General features: G+C 38.8%; 1 protein-coding gene across 3 annotated transcripts in view; it reads left to right on the forward strand.

The window, feature by feature from the left end:
* LMNB1 (lamin B1) overlaps window positions 1-22,976 on the forward strand; it is a 67,605-nt gene that overhangs the window by 27,111 nt on the left and 17,518 nt on the right. For all 3 annotated transcript variants that reach the window (XM_082380708.1, XM_082380706.1, XM_082380707.1), the window contains 4 exons: window positions 5,735-5,891; window positions 6,564-6,689; window positions 9,685-9,855; window positions 11,273-11,398. In XM_082380708.1, the coding sequence (XP_082236834.1) occupies window positions 5,735-5,891; window positions 6,564-6,689; window positions 9,685-9,855; window positions 11,273-11,398 (580 nt within the window). The remainder of the gene's footprint in view (window positions 1-5,734; window positions 5,892-6,563; window positions 6,690-9,684; window positions 9,856-11,272; window positions 11,399-22,976) is intronic.

Consider the following 22,976-nt stretch of genomic DNA (forward strand, 5'->3'; position numbering starts at 1 on the left):
GTCTGTTGTAACTTCTCCTTTTTCATTTCTAATTTTATTGATTTGAGTCCTCTCCCTCTTTTTCTTGATGAGTCTGGCTAATGGTTTATCAATTTTGTTTATCTTCTCAAAGAACCAGCTTTTAGTTTTATTGATCTTTGCTATTGTTTCTTTGTTTCTATTTCATTTATTTCTGCTCTGATTTTTATTACTTCTTTCCTTCTACTAACTTTGGGTTTTGTTTGTTCTTCTTTCTCTAGTTCCTTTAGGTGTAAGGTTAGGTTGTTTATTTGAGATGTTTGTTGTTTCTTGAGGTAGGATTGTATTGCTATAAGCTTCCTTCTTAGAACTGCTTTTGCTGCATCCCATAGGTTTTGGGTCGTTGTGTTTTCATTGTCATTTGTCTCTAGGTATTTTTTGATTTCCTCTTTGATTTCTTCAGTGATCTCTTGGTTATTTAGTAACGTATTGTTTAGCCTCCATGTTTTTGTGTTTTTTACGTTTTTTTCCCTGTAATTGATTTCTAATGTCATAGCATTGTGGTCAGAAAAGATGCTTGATAAGATTTCAATTTTCTTAAATTTACTGAGGCTTGATTTGTGACCCAAGATGTGATCTATCCTGGAGAATGTTCCATATGCACTTGAGAAGAAAGTGTAATCTGCTGTTTTTGGATGGAATGTCCTATAAATATCAATTAAATCTCTCTGGTCTATTGTGTCATTTAAAGCTTGTGTTTCCTTATTACTTTTCTGTTTGGATGTTCTGTCCATTGGTGTAAGTGAGGTGTTAAAGTCCCCCACTATTAATTGTGTTACTGTCGATTTCTTCTTTTATAGCTGTTGGCAGTTGCCTTATGTATTGAGGTGCTCCTATGTTGGGTGCATATATATTTATAATTGTTATATCTTCTTGGATTGATCCCTTGATCATTATGTAGTGTCCTTCCTTGTCTCTTGTAACGTTCTTTATTTTAAAGTCTATTTTATCTGATATGAGTATTGCTACTCCAGCTTTCTTTTGATTTCCATTTGCATGGAATATCTTTTTCCATCCCCTCACTTTCAGTCTGTATGTGTCCCTAGGTCTAAAGTGGGTCTCTTGTAGACAGCATATATATGGGTCTTGTTTTTGTATCCATTCAGCAATCCTGTGTCTTTTGGTTGGAGCATTTAATCAATTCACGTTTAAGATAATTATCCATATGTATGTTCCTATTATTTTCTTAATTGTTTTGGGTTTGTTTTTGTAGGTCCTTTTCTTCTCTTGTGTTTCCCACTTAGAGAAGTTCCTTTAGCATTTGTTGTAGAGCTGGTTTGGTGGTGCTGAATTCTCTTAGCTTTTGCTTGTCTGTATAGCTTTTGATTTCTCCGTTGAATCTGAATGAGATCCTTGCCGGGTAGAGTAATCTTGGTTGTAGATTGTTCCCTTTCATCACTTTAAATATGTCATGCCACTCCTTTCTGGCTTGTAGAGTTTCTGTTGAGAAATCAGCTGTTTACCTTATGGGAGTTCCCTTGTATGTTATTTGTTGTTTTTCCGTTGCTGCTTTCAGTGATTTTTCTTTGTCTTTAATTTTTGCCAGCTTGATGACTATGTGTCTCAGCGTGTTTCTCCTTGGGTTTATCCTGTATGGGACTCTGTGCCTTCTGGACTTGGGTGGCTATTTCCTTTCCCATGTTAGGGAAGTTTTCAACTATAATCTCCAAATATTTTCTCGGGTCCTTTCTCTCTCTCTTCTCCTTCTGGGACCCTCTAATGCGAATGTTGTTGTGTTTAATGTTGTCCCAGAGGTCTCTTAGGCTGACTTCATTTCTTTTCATTCTTTTTTCTTTATTCTGTTCCGCAGCAGTGAATTCCACCATTCTGTCTTCCAGGTCACTTATCTGTTCTTCTGCCTCAGTTATTCTGCTATTGATTCCTTCTAATGTAGTTTTCATTTCAGTTATTGTATTGGTCATCTCTGTTTGTTTGTTCTTTAATTCTTCTAGGTCTTTGTTAAACATTTCTTGCATCTTCTCACTCTTTGCCTCCATTCTTTTTCCGAGGTCCTGGATCATCTTCACTATCATTATTCTGAATTCTTTTTCTGGAAGGTTGCCTATCTCCACTTCATTTAGTTGTTTTTCTGGGGTTTATCTTGTTCCTTCATCTGGTACATAGCCCTCTGCCTTTTCACCTTGTCTGTCTTTCTGTGAATGTGTTTTTTGTTCCACAGGCTGCAGGATTGTGGTTCTTCTTGCTTCTGCTGTCTGCCCTCTGGTGGATGAGGCTATCTACGAGGCTTGTGCAAGTTTCCTGTTGGGAGGGACTGGTGGTGGGTAGAGCTGGCTCTTGCTCTGGTGGGCAGAGCTCAGTAAAACTTTAATCTGCTTGTCTGCTGATGGGTGGGGCTGGGTTCCCTCCCTGTTGGTTGTTTGGCCTGAGGCAACCCAACACTGGAGCCTACTCGGGCTCTTTGGTGGGGCTAGTGGCAGACTCTGGGAGGGCTCACACCAAGGAGTACTTCCCAAAACTTCTGCTGCCAGTGTCCTTGTCCCCACGGTGAAACAGAGCCACCCCCCGCCTCTGCGGGAGACCCTCCAACACTAGCAAGTAGGTCTGGTTCAGTCTCCTATGGGGGTCACTGCTCCTTCCCCTGGGTCCCGATGAGCACACTACTTTGTGTGTGCCCTCCAAGAATGGAGTCTCTGTTTCCCCCAATCCTGTCGAAGTCCTGCAATCAAATCCCACTAGCCTTCAAAGTCTGATTCTCTAGGAATTCCTCCTCCCGTTGCCTGACCCTCAGGTTGGGAAGCCTGACATGGGGCTCAGAACCTTCACTCCAGTGGGTGGACTTCTGTGGTATAAGTGTTCTCCAGTTTGTGAGTCACACACCCAGCAGTTGTGGGATTTTATTTTATTGTGATTGCGCCCCTCCTACTTTCTCATTGTGGCGTCTCCTTTGTCTTTGGATGTAGGGTATCTTTTTTTGTGAGTTCCAGTGTCTTCCTGTCGATGATTTTTCAGCAGTTGTGATTCTGGTGCTCTTGCAAGAGAGAGTGAGAGCACGTCCTTCTACTCCGCTATTTTGAACCAATCTACTTGCATCATTTTTAATGAATGAAAAATAATAATACAACTAGAAAACTATGACAACAGTTATGTTCAAGATGTTAACTTGCTGCTTGGCCCATGTTTGTCCTTGTTGTGCTTATATGGCATATAAAACTTACTGATTTTTGGCTTCTTAGCAGATGGAGACTTGAGTGTAAGCAAAATTTTTTTTCATGACCCATCTAGCTTTGGAAATTGGCAAGGTAATAGGGAGGACATCTAGGAATGTGAATTTTAGAGATTATAGAAGTGTCACAGTTATTTTTTCTTGTGGGAAAAGACGTGATATTTTACATCGCATAAAAAAAGCAGAGTGAATTTTTGGGGGGAGTGTATGGGGGATTTTCATTTAACAATTACGAAAACACTCATTGTCTACAGGTTGTCTATACAGAAGACAGAGGAATAATATGTCATGGCCATTGCCCTCAAAGAGTTCCCAGTCTCTCAAGGTAGCTAAGTATATCCGCAAATAGATAGGATCAGTATGGTAAGTGTAATATAAGTATGTGCAAGGTACAGAAATAGTTTTCGACTCTTCCCTCAAGCCAGGGCATATAAGGGGTTAGCTTTTATTTGTAATTTTAAGCACATTTCCAACTTCTGATGTATATCTGCTTAATTTGTTCAGTAATGTAAAAGTTACAACTTTAAGAAAGAATTTATAATGGAACAATTTATATTTTTACAGAGTAACAGTGGTATAAGTGACTAAGAACTTGACATTAGATTTCAGCTGGTACCATTGCAGGGCTGGAGGGTACCTTTCACAATAGGATAATAGCATATCCTACTCATCCCCTTAGTCCACCACTCCTTGTCTTACCTGGTCTTGATTTTTGTTGAAGAAATCACCATATTCTAGCCATTTAGGTGTACTGTCCTAATTTTTGGCTTCTCAAATTTCCTACACTCCACAAGACCATTGCGCAGTAATTTCACTTGTGCTACGACATTCTGAATTTGGAATCATGACATGTATTATTATCTATTAAGCCAATGAAATCAAACAGACAGAACATGCAGTAGCCAGTAAAATTGGTGTGAATTTTTTTTTTTTTTTAAATTCAGTATCCTTGGTGGGCCATTTTGGTTTCTGGGAAGCACAGGTTCACTCTCCTGCCTTGAGGCACCATGTTGAGAAGCACCACATTATGGTCTGAGACTTAAATATTAGACAGTGGTGCAGTAGGATTTTTGTAACTGTTAAGTAAGTAATTTTGAATAAGTAGCTTTTGTAAATATTGTGTAATTCTCTATAAAATATGATTTTGTTTTAAAACAATGTATTATGGTATTTTTCCCTGCCAGCTCTGGTCATTTATATAGTGAGGTAAAGTAATAGCTCCTCCACAAGCACTGATTCTTTTCTATGGTGTTCCTAGCTTTCAGACCCAGCACTTGTATGAACTAGGCATTTTTGTTACAAAGTAATGACTGTATGGAATTTTTTTTTCCCCAACAGTTGATATCCCCACCCCCCCATCCCCCGCCTTCCTACACAAAGTCTTCAGGGAAAGGCTGCCATCTTGTGGTTTTTAAAAATACAGGATTTAAGAAAAAAATTATTGTGATATGACTGCTGAGATTTTATGTGTGTACGTAGTTGTTGTATAATACCAAAATGAGTACTATTAAATCTTCTCTTCAACTGCCTTTGCTTATCCTTTGGATAGTTCTTTTCTTCATTTTATTATATTACAATATTTTTAAAAAGTTCTGTTAACTAAAGATTCCTCTGTTAAGCCCACTCTCAAACATCAGTAGTAGAAATACTTGTCTATAATATTTTTTAATTAAGAACAGCTATCAAGAATTTTTATGTTATTAAGGCTTTTCCCATATGACTAATTAATGATAATGGACTTATTTGGATTAAAAAATACTGATCTTTAAAATATAATTATTTGACAAAATATATCCTAAGGAACCTTAGTTTTATAATGTAGAATTCCATTGAATTAAAAAGTGATATTTAGAAGTAAAAGAAACCTTAATTTGAGTTTCATTCTTGGGGAGTTAATAGTATAAACAGAAAAAATTAACTTTTCTTCAAAATACTAGGAAGCCCCTTATTTGTAGTTAAGGAAATTTTAAAATCACCTCTTATGTAAGAAATGGAAACTACTTGCAAGCTTGGGGTCAGTTAATTCTTAGGTAATGTCAAAGGAGTTTCTATATATCATCAAGTCATAAAATTATTTTTTAAAGTAACTTTTCATTTTCACTTATTTAATCTCATCGTTTATCTTGATTTATATCTCCTGTATATCTTGTTTTATAATACTCATTTTATTTAAAAATAGTAAATTTCCATTTCTTCAAAAATGTTTTAGTGAAGCATATAGATGCCTCTTTATAGAAAAAGGAAGACTTGTGTTCTCCGTCAGAGACAACCAGGATTCTGGTACGTTGGGCCTATGGACATTTTAGACCTAGAGTCATTCCTAATCAGGGAAGGGAAATCATTGAAAGAGAAAGTTATTATTCACCAAAAACTCTAGATATAGTTCTCCTGAATTGCTCCTGTAATTTTAGTAGGTTATGGCAGCCTTTATTTAAATTGCCTCTTCTTTTATTTCCCCCTTAAGCAGGGAGGGAGAAGGCTTCAAGTCAGAGGTATAATTTGATTTCTTGCACTTTTTCAAATGTCTTGCAGTTATGCTAAGAAAGAATCTGATCTCAGTGGAGCCCAGATCAAGCTTCGAGAATACGAAGCAGCGCTGAATTCGAAAGATGCAGCTCTGGCTACTGCACTTGGTGATAAAAAAAGTTTAGAGAGCGATTTGGAGGATCTGAAGGATCAGATTGCCCAGGTAAGGTAAACTCTGCTCTTGAGCCGTATTTGGCAGGTTAATTGCCCCATCTGTCTTGATTGATTGATTGTAAAATTTATTTTATGCTTTTTATTTTTAAAAATTTATTAAGTTATTTTGGTGGGTGGTTCACCTGCAAGGATAGCCTTGAACTAGCTAGCATGTAAAGCACCCTCCCCTTCTCAGTCCTTGTGTCTGGATTATGCAGATCTTGTTGCTGCTTGTGTCTGGATTATGCAGATCTTGTTGCTGCTCTTCGTCCTCTCTCTTGTGCTTATGCTCATTCTGTTTCTTGCTCTCACAGCCTATTTCATTATTGTACCAAAATGCGAGGTAAGAAGAGAGAAGGTGTCATAATGGTGCTCTGCACACAGGAAAAAATGAAAGTGGTAGCTAAAAGCGTTGGTTTGAGTTTTGAAATATAAGTCATAGGTTTCTGTTCATTCCCTGTTGCCGTTTACCAAATTTGAGAGGTGTTTTGATGTGACTCTGTGGGTGGGACCAGCAGTTGAACCCACAGTTCTGTGATAAATGTTATCATGAGGGACCCTCATACATTAACAAATATATAGAAATTGTAATACTTGATTTGATTCAATCTGTAGGTATCTATTAAATTCATTGCTAAATGGTTGCTGTATAATTTTCATTAATTCTTTTTCCTTATATTAGTTGGAAGCCTCTTTAGCTGCTGCGAAAAAACAGTTAGCAGATGAAACTTTACTTAAAGTGGATTTGGAGAATCGCTGTCAGAGCCTTACTGAGGACTTGGAGTTTCGTAAAAACATGTATGAGGAGGTAATTATATATAATTTTATTTTTTTTAAGGAATGGAGGGATCCCAAAAGGCTTTGTTATAAGCTATACGTATGAAAAATGGGAAGAGTTTTGTAGGCAAATTATTTAAGGCACTGCTGCTAAAAGACTGTGAGGAAGAACTCAGGGTGCTATGGTAAACTTAAAAGCTTTTATTGCCATCTAACTTAAAAAGGCTTGGCCACAGCTGTTAATTACTATCAACCTCTGCATTTGTATTATTTATATATTTTGCCTAACAAATTACTTCAAAACTTAGTAACTTAAACCACAGACTTTTATTATCTCACAGTTTCTGAAGGTCAGGGATCTGAGAGCTGCTTAACTGGATGGTTGTTTCAGGGTCTCTCATGAGGTTGTAGTCAGGCTTTCAGCCTGGGCTGCAGGAACCGCTTTGGAGTTCATTCATAGGTTGTTGGCCAGAGGTATCAGTTCAGCATGGGCTTCTCTATAGGGCTGCTCATGATAGGACTCTTCAAGAGTGAGTGATGAGAGAGAGAGAGCAAGACAGGCCACATTAACTTCTATAAAATAATCCCAAAGTGATATACCCTCGCTCCCCATCACACAGACCAACCAAGATGCACTATGGAAGGGGGATCACACAGCCGGTGAATACCGGGAGGCAGCAACCACTGGGGGCTGGTTACCCAGAGCATTTATAGTTATATATGTATATCTAACAGTTTCATTTATAAGCCGTAACTTCTCTGGTTAAGCCTTGAGGGGTGAAGGTAGCAACTTTTGCCAAAAAAGAAATATACTGTAATACAGTTGAAGAAAGGGGAATATATATTTTCTCAAAATTGAAGAGGGTTGGAATTCACCCAGGTTAGAGAACATGCAGTTAAATACATAATGTTTTTAAAAGTAATGTAATTTTGAAAATGGTGACTAACAATGCTTTTAAAATAGAAATTTATTGTAGAAGTTAAATAATTTTTTTTATTTGGAGAAAAAATAATATAATAAAAATCTGACCATTTTTATGACAATACAGTATTAAACTAGGTATTGTGGGGGCAAAGTGCACTCACTGGATAAGCAGCCAGACTTTGGACAGTTCTTGAGTCAGTTTCCTATTTAAAAGTGAAATATCATTACCTGCTATTTTTTCTTCAAGGTGTGGTGAGGATCAAAGTGGAATATTGTGTGTGAAAGCTTCTTGTAAACTATAGTGAATGCTGTCGTATAATTATTATTATTATCATTATTATTATTTTAAATAAATCTATTTATTTATTGTTTATTTTTGGCTGCATTGGGTCTTCGTTGCCGCACGCGGGCTTTCTCTAGTTGCGGCGAGCGGGGGCTACTCTTTGTTGTGGTGTGCGGGCTTCTCATTGCAGTGGCTTCTCTTGTTGCCAGGCATGGGCTCTAGGCACTCAGGCTTCAGTAGTTGTGGTGCACGGGCTTAGTTGCTCCGCGGCATGTGGAATCTTCCTAGACCAGGGCTCGAACCTGTGTCCCCCTGCATTGGCAGGTGGATTCTTAACCACAGCACCACCAGGGAAGTCCCTGTCATATAATTATTAACTACAGTTTTGCTTATAAATTGAAGTATCTTTATATTAAGTTGACCTACATTTTTGTTTCGTTTTGTTAAAATTGTCCGTGATCTATTATTTCTTACTTTTGACGCTGTGTGGACTCCTGCATCTTTAAACCAGGAGTTGAGTATTTTTTTCTTTGTAAGTCACTGATTCTACATAAAATATTAGTAAAAAATGGTGTCAGTAAAAAGTAATTTAGTATTTTTAGAATGTTTGGGTAGCAGCTTTGAATTTTGGGGTTTTGCCTTTTTGAGAATGAATTTAAAATATTCCTCATTTCTTTTTTTTGCATGGAGAATAAAATTCTATGCAATAAATATACCTAAATTCCTTATTATGAACAGTTTAGGGGTAAGAAAGAGGAAGGAGAAAAACAGGAAGAAGAGGAAAGGAGGCAGACAAAGGGCAAAATGATTAGTAGGTACTCAATATTTGTTGAACTAAACCTTTCATTTGCATATTTTCATGATTTAAGTATCATTCACGTCATCAAATAGATGTGAGCCTTGGGAGATTAATGGCAGAACTGGAATTTGAGCCCTGGTTTTCTGATTCTATCAAGTGCATCTTCCTCTGGTTAAGAGAAAAATGAGGAAATGCAAAGAAAAACTGCATGCTGTAAGATGATACAGAAACATGTTCTTCTTATATCCCCCTCTTGTGGCCTCTTTAATTATTGCCATTAAAGACAGATCTGTTGTATTTTTAGAGCTAGAAGCTAGAATGAAAATTTTATTCTTGGACTTGTGTTCCTAGCCATTCTAGTTTGGATAGCTCCTTAAAACATAATGTGAAGGATTATGCCTATTATTTCTATTCTTTAATAGTGAATTGTCGTATGTACTTGAGATAGCAACGTAATATTGTCAATAAGATTCTGTATCAATGTTGATACCTTAGCACTACCAGCTGTTAGGATAAGTCATGTAAATTAGCTTGCTCTGTCTATTGCATCTTAGTATTCCTAAGAAAAGTTTTATTATGTATAAATCTTCTAGTTGAAGTTTTGCTGATAAGTTTCTAACTTATCGTGTAGATTTTTTCCAGAGTTGTCCTTAGTATCATCAGTACAATTTAGAAAAATAATTACGTGCTATTCAGTGTGCCTAGTTATCCACGATTGCATGGCACTTTAGTAAGTCTTCCAGCCATTCCTTGCCTTTAGAGAAATAAATAGGTATGCTACTGAAAAGAAACATAAAATTCCTAGGGCTTGAGATGCTACCATTTCTGTCATTAGTTCCAGCTCAAAAATCTTCTCACTTGAAAATGAAGGCAAAAAGGTATCTATTCACATACCTGCCCTTGGACAAAACATGAGGAGCTTGGTGTGTAATACCTCAGATGGCCTTGATGTCACTCAGACTTGTACCAGTGCAGCCATGGTAAGTAACTTGGTTTTATGTCATTTTTTTCCCCCCTAGGAGATTAATGAGACCAGAAGGAAGCATGAAACTCGCTTGGTAGAGGTGGATTCTGGGCGTCAGATTGAGTATGAGTACAAGCTGGCTCAAGCCCTTCATGAGATGAGAGAGCAACACGATGCCCAAGTCAAGCTGTACAAGGAAGAGCTGGAGCAGACTTACCACACCAAAGTGAGCAGACTTCCGGGGACAGCTTTACACACTTGAAGCCTTTGTTTCATAGTCTCCCTGAGAACATGACTTGATGTTTGGTTTGTTCTAGTTTTCCTAAATGAATTCCCTTAGTCTCCATGAATATAAAAAATGGATTTTTTTTTTTTAAGAAAGCAGTTTTTTATAAAGTAAATGTTATTAGAGATTATTCAAAGAAAGTAGGGTTATTCCACTTTTATCAAAGGTAAGGTTTTTCTCTTTGTCCAATTGACCATTCATGTCAAGTCATATTAGTTAAACTCCAGCCATCTGAAAATAGCTTTTCCTTCAGTAACAAGTACTAATCTTGTTGGACTGCATCTAGTTCTGACTTCCATGTCATCATTGTACATAGGTTGTGACCACCACACTTTGGGCTTTTTTGAACAAAGGCCAAATGGACAGTGTCTGCAGTTTCCTCTGGCACTAATTATTCATTAAAAAAAGACTATAGAAACTTCTGTCTTGTATTAGGAGGCCATGCAAAAATTTATTAAATCACTGAGTACGGGCTTTCATAGTAAATAATTTTACCCCAATGTGTTAAATGTTACATGATTTGATTAAAAAGAGTTATTAGTGGAGGACTTAGAAAATTAGGGTCATAGAGGTGTTGAAAATAATTTCCATTGCATGGGCTCAAATTGTTCATGTTGCTTTTAATCCACGTTATGAAGTCGTAATTGCCTGGTGAGAGGGAGAGATCTTTTAATCCCTACATTTAGTTGTCCTGCACTTACTCAGTGCTGGCATTGTGCTGGGCAGTGACGGAGCTAAAGTAAGGATCAGTCGGTCAAAGAGACTCTGGCCTCAGAGGGAGCCAGGGAGGAGACACACATAAAAAACGTGCCTGAGACACATGCAGAACAGAATGCTGTGGGCATTTGGAGGAGCGGGATATTGTTTCTACCAGAGGAGCTGTTTTTTGCTTCTGAAAGGAAGTTTGTCTATTTGGTTTGAAATAATCTCTAAATTAGTACTTTCTGCTTATTGCTTTATATTCTGTATCAGATTTGGTGGGTTAGGGGTATATGATGCTTATTTTCCTACAAATGCCACCACAGTTAAATTGCTCCTGTCCAGTCTCCTTATTAGCAGTGTTATCTGAGACATTAGAGATATAATGGATGAAATATTGAAGCACTAAATTTTGGGTAAAGACCCAGGTATATCAGCATTGTTAAGCTCCTATATTGGGAATTGAGCCGAAAAGGCAGAAAGACTTTTAAGGTAATTCATAGCACATCAGCAAACTTCATGATGCTTTTCCTGTTTCATCAACTAGTTACTGGCAGGGTTTAGGTTTGAAATGAGATGCTTTGAGATGAGTCATGGTTCCTCATTTGTTTGTTCTAATTCACTAGATAAAACTGGCTATGGTCTTCTTCTTTTTTAGCTTGAGAATGCCAGACTGTCGTCAGAGATGAATACATCTACTGTCAATAGTGCCAGGGAAGAACTGATGGAAAGTCGTATGAGAATTGAGAGCCTCTCATCTCAGCTTTCTAATCTACAGAAAGAGGTAAGTAAGTATGGGAGTTGTACTTGAAGGCCACCTCCACCACGGTAGTCTACCTGCTCAGCTCTGCCTGAAATCACTTTTCAGAGAGGATAGTATTTTCCTGAATTCTGGTTTCACAGTGCTGTCCAGATTTTTTTCTATTCGTCATTTCATAAGCATCCTCTGAGCAGAGACTGTTGTTCCTGACCTAATTAATAGATTACTCAGAGCTGCCCTTGAGGGTGCAACCTGCTGGCTTATTCCTTGGGTTTACCCCAGGGCCCAGGTTTTCTGACCCATCCAGCAGCCTGATCTCCACATAGTGCTCTTTCCAACGTACTCTTTTTCATCACATTTAGAAACCATAATGAAGAAAAACCTGCAGAAATTCTGTGTGGGTGGTAAATGCTTCGTGTTTCTAGACAAATTCTTTCAGTGCTTAGAATACCCAATAGTTAGTGTCTTGGGAAGTAGCATCAATTTGCGTCTTAGTTAAGAATTTAGTGACTCATTGATTCATTGGCACGCCTAACTGTTGAATGACTGTTACTAGTTGTGTTGATGGGTGCCTGTCAGTATGTGATGGTGCACTCTGGGTGCAGCGTAAGCAGGTGTGGACACTGCCTGAAATCTGGTTTTTAGTCTAAGGGTGATGTCGATGTGCACACAAAGTACATATACAACCATATAAGTACGCAGAACGTTTTGATAGTCTACTCACCTTAATTACTTGGGAAGTAACTTCAGCTTCTGTTTTCCTTAAGGGAGGAAATTCTGTTGTTTTAAATTTTCAACGAGTAAACTTTTTTATTCTTGATTAAGCTTTGTTTTTCTTTTGTTTTTAGTAATGTCCTTTTCTGATTGTAAAACTGAAGACATTTATTGTAGGAATTTAGAAAGCAATGAGTTATGTAAAACAGGGTGATGTAAAAAAAGTTATTAAAAAACAGAAGTTCTTACAATGCCTGTCATGTGTACTTACTTTATTACTCACAACATAAATTTAAAAATTATTTTGGACCTATTTTGTCCTGATAGTATTTTGAAGTTTTCATGTAACCGTAGAGCTGGAAGGACAAGGACCTTTGAGTTCATTCAGTCTGACCACAGACCTGGGTGAGTTTAATGACCGGCCCAGAGAATGTAGGCTGATAAATGGGTTTCTTTCATAGTTCCCAGTTTTTCTCTTTACACCTCACTCTCTTCAAAGATTTTCTTTTAAAAATTTAACAATCTCACCACCTAGAGGGGTGGGATAGGGAGGGTGGGAGGGAAACGCAAGAGGGAGGAGATATGGGGATATATGTATATGTATAGCTGATTCACTTTGTTATAAAGCAGAAACTAACACACCATTGTAAAGCAATTATACTCCAATAAAGATGTTAAAAAAAAAAAAGAATTTGGCCTTTCAGAGAATGCCTGTGAGAATAATTGCATTCTAGAAAAAAAGAAAAGAATTTAACAATCTCTTTTCCACTGCACCATTTAATAGGTACCTTTCCAAAAATAGGCCTGTCTTGTTTTTACTCTGAGTTGACATTTACTACTTTTATCCATCTAATAAATCATATTCTAATTATCTCCTCTTCTTCAATTTTACAATTCCCTGTCTTTTTGGGGGGGGTGGGGGGATGTGGCTGGTGCTTAATCCACTTGATTATGCTAGGTATGGATGTTTTACAGTTGAAGAGACTAAGACTTGCCTGTGGTTAAATAGTGGTAGGCTCTGAAATTTGGTAGCTACGTCTTCTTTTTTTTTTTTTAAGTTTTTTTTTTTTTTTTTTTTAATGTTATTCTTGTCTGCTTACTTTCTTTTTATTTATGTATGTATGTATGTATGTATGGCTGTGTTGGGTCTTCGTTTCTGTGCAAGGGCTTTCTCTAGTTGTGGCAAGTGGGGGGCCACTCTTCATCGCGGTGCGCGGGCCTCTCACTATCGTGGCCTCTCTTGTTGCGGAGCACAGGCTCCAGACGCGCAGGCTCAGTAATTGTGGCTCACGGGCCGAGTTGCTCCGCGGCACGTGGGATCTTCCCAGACCAGGGCTCGAACCCGTGTCCCCTGCATTGGCAGGCAGACTCTCAACCACTGCGCCACCAGGGAAGCCCGGTAGCTACGTCTTCTGACTCAGGTCCAGGGCTGTTTCCCTCTTTGCCTGGTAATTATGTTCCCATCTTTGCAAGTTTTTTGGTTAACTTCGGGTTAGTGGTTTTAAAAAAATGTTAGGCAGGGCCCTGGGGGTTTTGAGGAGCTCACTCCTTAGGAAATAGGAGAGAAGCACCTCCTTCAGCCAGAATAGTTTTAAATTTCTCTCTAAATTTCAGGGGGATGGGGAATGATCCTTTCATCTATTCATTACTGGTATCAGATTTTATGATAAATAATATACCTTGAGGGATATCTTCTTTGGTTGATAAATTTTAACCTTAAAAAGATCACCAAAAAGAAAAAAGCCATATATTTTTTGTACTGTAGATCTTGATTGTATTTGTTGTGGAGTCTTAGTTTCGTCATGCTGCATGTTACGCCATAGAACTTACTTTTTGGTTAAGTGACTCATGTTAGTGAACTACTTCTTTAGTTTTACTTAAAATTGACATAGCCTTTATTTTTTATTTAAAAAAATTTTTTTAACATTTTTATTGGAGTATAATTGCTTTACGATGGTGTGTTAGTTTCTGCTTTATAACAAAGAGAATCAGCTATACATATACATATATCCCCATATCCCCTCCCTCTTGCGTCTCCCTCCCACCCTCCCTAACCCACCCCTCTAGGTGGTCACAAAGCACTGAGCTCATCTCCCTGTGCTATGCGGCTGCTTCCCACTAGTTATCTATTTTACATTTGGTAGTGTATATAAGTTCATGCCACTCTCTCACTTCATCCCAGCTTACCCTTCCCCCTCCCCGTGTCCTCAAGTCCATTCGCTATGTCTGCGTCTTTGTTCCTGTCCTGCCCCTAGGTTCTTGAGAACTATTTTTTCTTTTCAGATTCCATATATGTATTAGCATACGGTATTTGTTTTTCTCTTTCTGACTTACTTCACTCTGTATGACAGACTCTAGGTCCATCCACCTCTCTACAAATAACTCAGTTTTGTTTCTTTTTATGGCTGAGTAATATTCCATTGTATATATGTGCCACATCTCCTTTATCCATTCATCTGTCAGTGGACACTTAGGTTGCTTCCATGTCCTGGCTATTGTAAATAGAGCTGCAATGAACATTGTGGTACATGACTCTTTTTGAACTATGGTTTTCTCAGGATATATGCCCAGTAGTGGGATTGCTGGGTCGTATGGTAGTTCTATTTTTAGTTTTTTAAGGAACCTCCATACTGTTCTCCATAGTGGCTGTATCATTTTACATTCCACCAACACTGCAGGAGGGTTCCCTTTTCTCCACACCCTCTCCAGCATTTATTGTTTGTAGATTTTTTTGATTATGGCCATTCTGACTGGTGTGAGGTGATACCTCATTGTAGTTTTGATTTGCATTTCTCTAATGATGAGTGATGTCGAGCATCCTTTCCTGTGTTTGTTGCCAATCTTTATATCTTCTTTGGAGAAATGTCTATTTCGCTCTTCTGCCCATTTTTGGATTGGGTTGTTTGTTATCTGATATTGAGCTGCTTGTAAGTTTTGGAGATTAATCCTTTGTCAGTTGCTTCATTTGCAAATATTTTCTCCCATTCTGAGGGTTGTCTTTTCATCTTGTTTATGGTTTCCTTTGCTGTGCAAAAGCTTTAAGTTTGATTAGGTCCCATTTGTTTATTTTTGTTTTTATTTCCATTTCTCTAGGAGGTGGGTCAAAAAGGATCTTGCTGTGATTGATGTCATAGAGTGTTCTGCCTATGTTTTCCTCTAAGAGTTTGATAGTGTCTGGCCTTACATTTAGGTCTTTAATCCATTTTGAGTTTATTTTTGTGTATGGTGTTAGGGAGTGTTCTAATTTCATTCTTTTACATGTAGCTGTCCAGTTTTCCCAGCACCACTTATTGAACAGGCTGTCTTTTCTCCATTGTATATTCTTGCCTCCTTTATCAAAAATAAGGTGACCATATGTGCGTGGGTTTATCTCTGGGCTTTCTATCCTGTTCCATTGATCTGTATTTCTGTTTTTGTGCCAGTACCATACTGTCTTGATTACTGTAGCTTTGTAGTATAGTCTGAAGTCTGGGAGCCTGATTCCTCCACCTCTGTTTTTCTTTCTCAAGATTGCTTTGGCTATTTGGGGTCTTTAGTGTTTCCAAACAAATTGTGAAATTTTTTGTCCTAGTTCTGTGAAAAATGCCATTGGTAGTTTGATAGGGATTGCATTGCTTTGGGTAGTAGAGTCATTTTCACAATGTTGATTCTTCCAATCCGAGAACATGGTATATCTCTCCATCTATTTGTATCATCTTTAATTTCTTTCATCAGTGTCTTATAATTTTCTGCATTTAGGTCTTTTGTCTCCTTAGGTAGGTTAATTCCTAGGTATTTTATTCTTTTTGTTGCAGTGGTAAATGGGAGTGTTTCCTTAATTTCTCTTTCAGATTTTTCATCATTAGTGTATAGGAATGCAAGAGATTTCTGTGCATTAATTTTGTGTCCTGCTACTTTACCAAATTCATTGATTAGCTCTAGTAGTTTTCTGGTATCGTCTTTAGGATTCTTCTGTATGTATAGTATCATGTCATCTGCAAACAGTGACAGCTTTACTTCTTTTCCGATTTCGATTCCTTTTATTTCTTTTTCTTCTCTGATTGCTGTGGGTAAAACTTCCAAAACTATGTTGAATAATAGTGGTGAGACTGGACAACCTTGTCTTGTTCCTGATCTTAGAGGAAATGGTTTCAGTTTTTCACCATTGAGAACGATGCTGGCTGTGGGTTTGTCGTATATGGCCTTTATTATGTTGAGGTAAGTTCCCTCTATGCCTACTTTTTGGAGGGTTTTTATCATAAATGGGTGTTGAATTTTGTCGAAAGCTTTTTCTGCATCTATTGAGATGATCATATGGTTTTTCTCCTTCAGTTTGTTAATATGGCTTATCACATTGATTGATTTGCATATATTGAAGAATCCTTGCATTCCTGGGATAAACCCCACTTGATCATGCTGTATGATCCTTTTAATGTGCTGTTGGATTCCGTTTGCTGGTATTTTGTTGAGGATTTTTGCATCTATGTTCATCAGTGATATTGGCCTGTAGTTTTCTTTCTTTGTGACATCTTTGTCTGGTTTTGGTATCAGGGTAATGGTGGCCTCATAGAATGAACTTGGGAGTGTTCCTCCCTCTGCTCTATTTTGGAAGAGTTTGAGAAGGATAGGTGTTAGCTCTTCTCTAAATGTTTGATAGAATTTGCCTGTGAAGCCATCTGGTCCTGGGCTTTTGTTTGTTGGAAGATTTTTAATCACAGTCTCAATTTCAGTGCTTGTGATTGGTCTGTTCATATTTTCTATTTCTTCCTGGTTCAGTCTTGGAAGGTTGTGCTTTTCTAAGAATTCCTCCATTTCTTCCAGGTTGTCCATTTTATTGGCATATAGTTGCTTGTAGTAATCTATCATGATCCTTTGTATTTCTGCAGTGTCCATTCTTACTTCTCCTTTTTCATTTCTAATTCTATTGATTTGAGTCTTCTCCCTTTTTTTCTTGATGACTGTGGCTAATGGTTTATCAATTTTGTTTATCTTCTCAGAGAACCAGCTTATAGTTTTATTGATCTTTGCTATCGTTTCCTTCATTTCTTTTTCATTTATTTCTGATCTGATCTTTATGATTTCTTTCCTTCTGCTAACTTCGGGGTTTTTTTTGTTCTTCTTTCTCTAATTGCTTTAGGTGTAAGGTTAGGTTGTGTATTTGAGATGTTTGTTGTTTCTTGAGGTAGGATTGTATTGCTATAAACTTCCCTCTTAGAACTGCTTTTGCTGCATCCCATAGGTTTTGGATTGTTGTGTTTTCATTGTCATTTGTTTCTAGGTATTTTTTGATTTTCTCTTTGAATTCATCAGTGATCTCTTGGTTAGGTAGTAGTGTATTGTTTAGCCTCCATGTGTTTGTATTTTTTACAGATTTTTTTCCTGTGATTGATGTCTAGTCTCATAGCGTTGTGGTCGGAGAAGATACTTGATACAATTTCAATTTTCTTAATCTACCAACGCTTGATTTGTGACCTAAGATATGATCTGTCCTGGAGAATGTTCCATGAGCACTTGAGAAGAAAGTGTTTTCTGTTGTTTTTGGATGGCATGTCCTATAAATATCAGTTAAGTCCATCTTGTTTAATGTATCATTTAAAGCTTGTGTTTCCTTATTTATTTTCATTTTGGATGATCTGTCCATTGGTGAAAGTGGGGTGTTGAAGTCCCCTACTATGATGGTGTTACTGTCAGTTTCCCCTTTTATGGCTGTTAGCATTTGCCTTATGTACTGAGGTGCTCCTATGTTGAGTGCATAAATATTTACAATTGTTATATCTTCTTGGATCCATCCCTTGATCATTATGTAGTGTCCTTCTTTGTCTCTTGTAATAGTCTTTATTTTAAAGTCTATTTTGTCTGATATGAGAATTGCTACTCCAGCTTTCTTTTGATTTCCATTTGCATGGAATATCTTTTTCCATCCCCTCACTTTCAGTCTGTATGTGTAACTAGGTCTGAAGTGGGTCTCTTGTAGACAGCATATATATGGGTCTTGTTTTTGTATCCATTCAGCCAGTCTATGTCTTTTGGTTGTAGCATTTAATCCATTTACATTTAAGGTAATTATCAATATGTATGTTCCTATTACCATTTTCTTAACTGTTTTGGGTTTGTTATTGTAGGTCTTTTCCTTCTCTTGTATTTCCTGCCTAGAGAAGTTCCTTTAGCATTTGTTGTAAAGCTGGTTTGGTGGTGCTGAATTCTCTTAGCTTTTGCTTGTCTGTAAAGATTTTAATTTCTCTGTCGAATCTGAATGAGATCCTTGCTGGGTAGAGTAATCTTGGTTGTAGGTTTTTCCCTTTCATCTCTTTAAATATGTGCTGCCACTCCCTTCTGGGTTGCAGAGTTTCTGCTGAAAGATCAGCTGTTAACCTTATGGGGATTCCCTTGTATGCTATTTGTTGCTTTCCCCTTGCTGCTTTTAATATTTTTTCTTTGTATTTAATTTTTGATAATTTGATTAATATGTGTCTTGACGTGTTTCTCCTTGGATTTATCCTGTATGGGACTCTCTGTGCTTCCTGGACTTGATTCACTATTTCCTTTCCCATGTTAGGGAAGTTTTCAACTCTAATCTCTTCAAATATTTTCTCAGTCCCTTTCTTTTTCTCTTCTTCTTCTGGGACCCCTGTAATTCGAATGTTGGTGCGTTTTATGTTGTCCCAGAGGTCTCTAAGACCGTCCTCAATTCTTTTCATTCTTTTTTCTTTATTCTGCTCTGTGATAGTTATTTCCACTATTTTATCTTCCAGGTCCCTTATCCGTTCTTCTCCCTCAGTTATTCTGCTATTGATTCCTTCTAGAGAATTTTAAATTTCATTTATTGTGTTGTTCATCATTGTTTGTTTTGCTCTTTAGTTTTTCTAGGTCTTTGTTAAACATTTTTTGTATTTTCTCCATTCCGTTTCTAAGATTTTGGATCATCTTTACTATCATTCCTCTGAATTCGTTTTCAGGTAGACTGCCTATTTCCTCTTCATTTGTTTGGTCTGGTGGGTTTTCACCTTGCTCCTTCATCTGCTGTGTGGTTTTCTGTCTTCTCATTTTGCTTAACTTACTGTGTTTGGGGTCTCCTTTTCACAGGCTGCAGGCTCGTAGTTCCCGTTGTTTTTGGTGTCTGCTCCCAGTGGCTAAGGTTGGTTCAGTGGGTTGTGCAGGCTTCCTGGTGGAGGGGATTAGTGCCTGTGTTCTGGTGGATGAGGCTGGATTTTGTCTTTCTGGTGGGCAGGACCGCATCCGGTGGTGTGTTTTGGGGTGTCTGTGAACTTATTATGATTTTAGGCAACCTCTGTGCTAATGGATGGGGCTGTGTTCCTGTCTTGCTAGTTGTTTGGCATAGGGTGTCCAGCACTGGAGCTTGCTGGTCGTTGAGTGGAGCTGGGTCTTAGCGTTGAGATGGTGATCTCTGGGAGAGCTTGTGCTGTTTGATAATACGTGGAGCCAGGAGGTCTCTGGTGGACCAATGTCCTGAACTTGGCTCTCCCACCTCAGAGGCAAAGGCCTGACACCCGGCTGGAGCACCAAGACCCTGTCAGCCACACAGCTCAGAGGAAAAGGGAGAAAAAAGGAAAGAAAGAGAAAGTGGTGGGGGGTGGTGGTGGTGGTGTGATCAGTTGGGAGATTGGGATTGACATATATACACTAATATGTATAAAATGGATAACTAAGACGAACCTGCTGTATAAAAAAATAAATAAAATAAAATTCAAAAATTCAAAAAAAAGGAAAAAAATAAAATAAAGTTATTAAAATAAAAAATAAAGAAATTATTAAAAATAACATAAAATTTTAAAAAAAGAAAGAAAGAAGAGAGCAACCAAACCAAAAAAATCCACCAATGATAACACGCGTTAAAAACTATACTAATAAAAAAAACAAAAAAAAGAAAAAACAGACAGACAGAATCCTAGGACAAATGGTAAAAGCAAAGCTGTACAGACAAAATCTCACGAAAAAGCATACACATACACAGAAAAAGATAAAAAGGAAAATATTGTATATATCTATATATTAAAAAAAAAGGAAGAGAGCAACCAAATCAGTAAACAAATCTACCAATGATAATAAACTCTAAATAGTAAACTAAGATAAATGTAAAACCAGAAAAAAAATTAGATGTAGAAAGCATACCCCAAGTCTACAGTTGCTCCTGATGTCCACTGCCTCAATTTTGGGATGATTCGTCGTCTATTCAGGTATTCCACAGATGCAGGGTACAACAAGTTGATTGTGGAGATTTAATCCGCTGCTCATGACGCTTCTGGGGGAAATTTCGCTTTCTTTTCTTTGTTTGCACAGCTCCTGGGGTTCAGCTTTGGAGTTGGCCCTGCCTCTGCGTGTAGGTCGCCTGAAGGTGTCTGTTCTTTGCTCAGACAGGACAGGGTTAAAGTAGCAGCTGATTCGGGGGCTCTGGGTCACTCAGGCCGGGGGGAGGGAGGGGTACGGATGCGGGGCGAGCCTGCGGCGGCAGAGGCCAGCGTGACATTGCAACAGCCTGAGACGTGCCGTGTGTTCTCCCGGGGAAGTTGTCCCTGGATCTCGGGACCCTGGCAGTGGCAGGCTGCACAGGCTCCCGGGAGGGGCGGTGTGGTTAGTGTCCTGTGCTTGCACACAGGCTTCTTGGTGGCTGCAGCAGCAGCCTTAGCGTCTCATGCCCGTCTCTGGTGTCCGCGCTGATCGCCACGGCTCGCGCCCGTCTCTGGAGCTCGTTTAGGTGGTGCCCTGAATCCCCTCTCCTCACGCACTCTGAAACAGTGGTCCCTTGCCTCTTAGGCAGGTCCAGACTTTTTCCCGGACTCCCTCCCAGCTAGCTGTGGTGCGCTAGCCCCCTTCAGGCTGCGTTCACGCAGCCAACCCCAGTCCTCTCCCTGGGGTCTGACCTCTGAAGCCCTATCCTCAGCTCCCAGACCCCACCTGCCCCGGGGGGTGAGCAGACAAGCCTCTCGGGCTGGTGAGTGCTGGTCGGCACTGATTCTCTGTGCAGGAATCTCTCTGCTTTGCCCTCTGCACCCCTGTTGCCGCGCTCTTCTCTGTGGCTCCAAAGCTTCCCCCCTGACCCACCTCCCTGACTCCCCCAGTGAAGGGGCTTCCTAGTGTGTGGAAACTTTTCCTCCTTCACAGCTCCCTCCCAGAGGTGCAGGTCCTGTCCGTATTCTTTTGTCTCTGTTTTTTCTGTTTTCTTTTGCCCTACCCAGGTATGTGGGGAATTTCTTGCCTTTTCGGAAGTCTGAGGTCTTCTGCCATTGTTCAGTAGGTGTTCTGTAGGAGTTGTTCCACGTGTAGATGTATTTCTGATGTATTTGTGGGGAGGAAGGTGATCTCCATGTCTTACTCCTCTGCCATCTTGAAGATCTTCCTGACATAGCCTTTAAAATGCTGACTTAGAAAATATTTTTTAAGATATATATATGATAGTGGTATTATGTTTTGGAATTAGGAGTTTCATACATTGCTTATAGCATTTCTTTCATTTCTATCTAGATGTTTGACTTTGGCCAAATTAATTGATTGGTCAGAGACTGAGTGGCAAAAGAGTCTCCAGTGGCACTTGAAAGCACCTCTACTTTTTGTTTTTCTAACACCCGAACTCTGGAAACTTCTGTTGCAGCTAGATCATAATAAACTGGTACAAGTATGTTACATACTTTAAAACAAAGAAAACCCAAGACCATTAGAAACCAGTTAGTAAAATATTAACTGTATCTGCCTGTAGAGTTACAGGCAGAATCTTAACAGATAGTTTAGTTAGACCTCTTCATTTTCCTAACGTGGATACCAGTTTAGTGAGGTATGTTACAGTTAATGGCAGAATCAGGAAGAAGAATCTAGGTCTATCTCTCATGTTGTGTTCTTTGTATTTCACTACAAAGCAGGTGTAGAGCAGCTATTTAAACTACATTTAACTATTTCTATTTAAAATACAAAACGACTCAGAGTAACTTTAAAACTTATTTATACCTAGATTGTGATTTTTCCTTCTTAAAGAACTCTATAACATCAAAGGCGGACAAATAGAGACATTTTGGTGTTTACAAATTGAGGCTCAGAAGTTAAGTCTGAATCTTGGGTGGTTTATGTCCCTTTAGATTCCACCTTGTTGCCCATCTGTCTTTCTCCCACATGGGAGATAAAAGTGAAGAGATTGATTGAAGAGGAGACGTTTTATTTATTTTTTTGGCCACACCGCGTGGCCTGCGGGATGTTAGTTCCCCGACCAGGGATCAAACCCATGCCCCCTGCAGTGGAAGTGAGGAATCCTAACCATTGGACCGCCAGGGAGTTCCCAAAGAGGACACATTTTACACTTCTTATATTTTCTTCCTCCAAAAAAATAATAAGCCTGAGAGGGAGAAAAAATGGATTTCTCAGTTTATAGCCAGTTTTTTTGCAAATGCAGTTAAATGCAAGTTCTCTGAGGCAGGATTTTGTTTAGTATTACTCTTGAGATGAATGCCTGCTTCTGATATAGAATGTCTCTGGATTTTAATAAATTGATTGGTTGAATTTTTTTTAATTAAAAAAAGTTTTTGGCTGTGTTGGGTCTTCGTTGCTGCGCGGGCTTTCTCTAGTTGCAGTGAGCGGCGGCTACTCTTCGTTGCAGTGTGCAGGCTTGCCAATGTGGTGGCTTCTCTTGTTGCGGAGCATGGTTTCTAGGCACGTGGGCTTCAGTAGTTGCAGCATGCGGACCCTAGAGCGTGCTGTCTTCAGTAGTTGTGGCGCGTGGGCTCAGTAGTTGCGGCGTGCAGGTTCTAGGGTGCACCGGCTTCAGTAGTTGTGGTGCGTGGGCTCTAGAGCACAGGCTCAGTAGTTGTGGTGCATGGGCTTAGTTGCTCCGTGGCATGTGGGATCTTCCCCGACCAGGGATTGAAGCCCCCTGCATTGGCAGGCGGATTTTTAACCACTGCGCCAC

Source organism: Balaenoptera borealis (genome assembly GCF_965194805.1).
Source record: "Balaenoptera borealis genome assembly, chromosome: 2".
NCBI classification, from domain to species: Eukaryota; Metazoa; Chordata; class Mammalia; order Artiodactyla; family Balaenopteridae; genus Balaenoptera; species Balaenoptera borealis.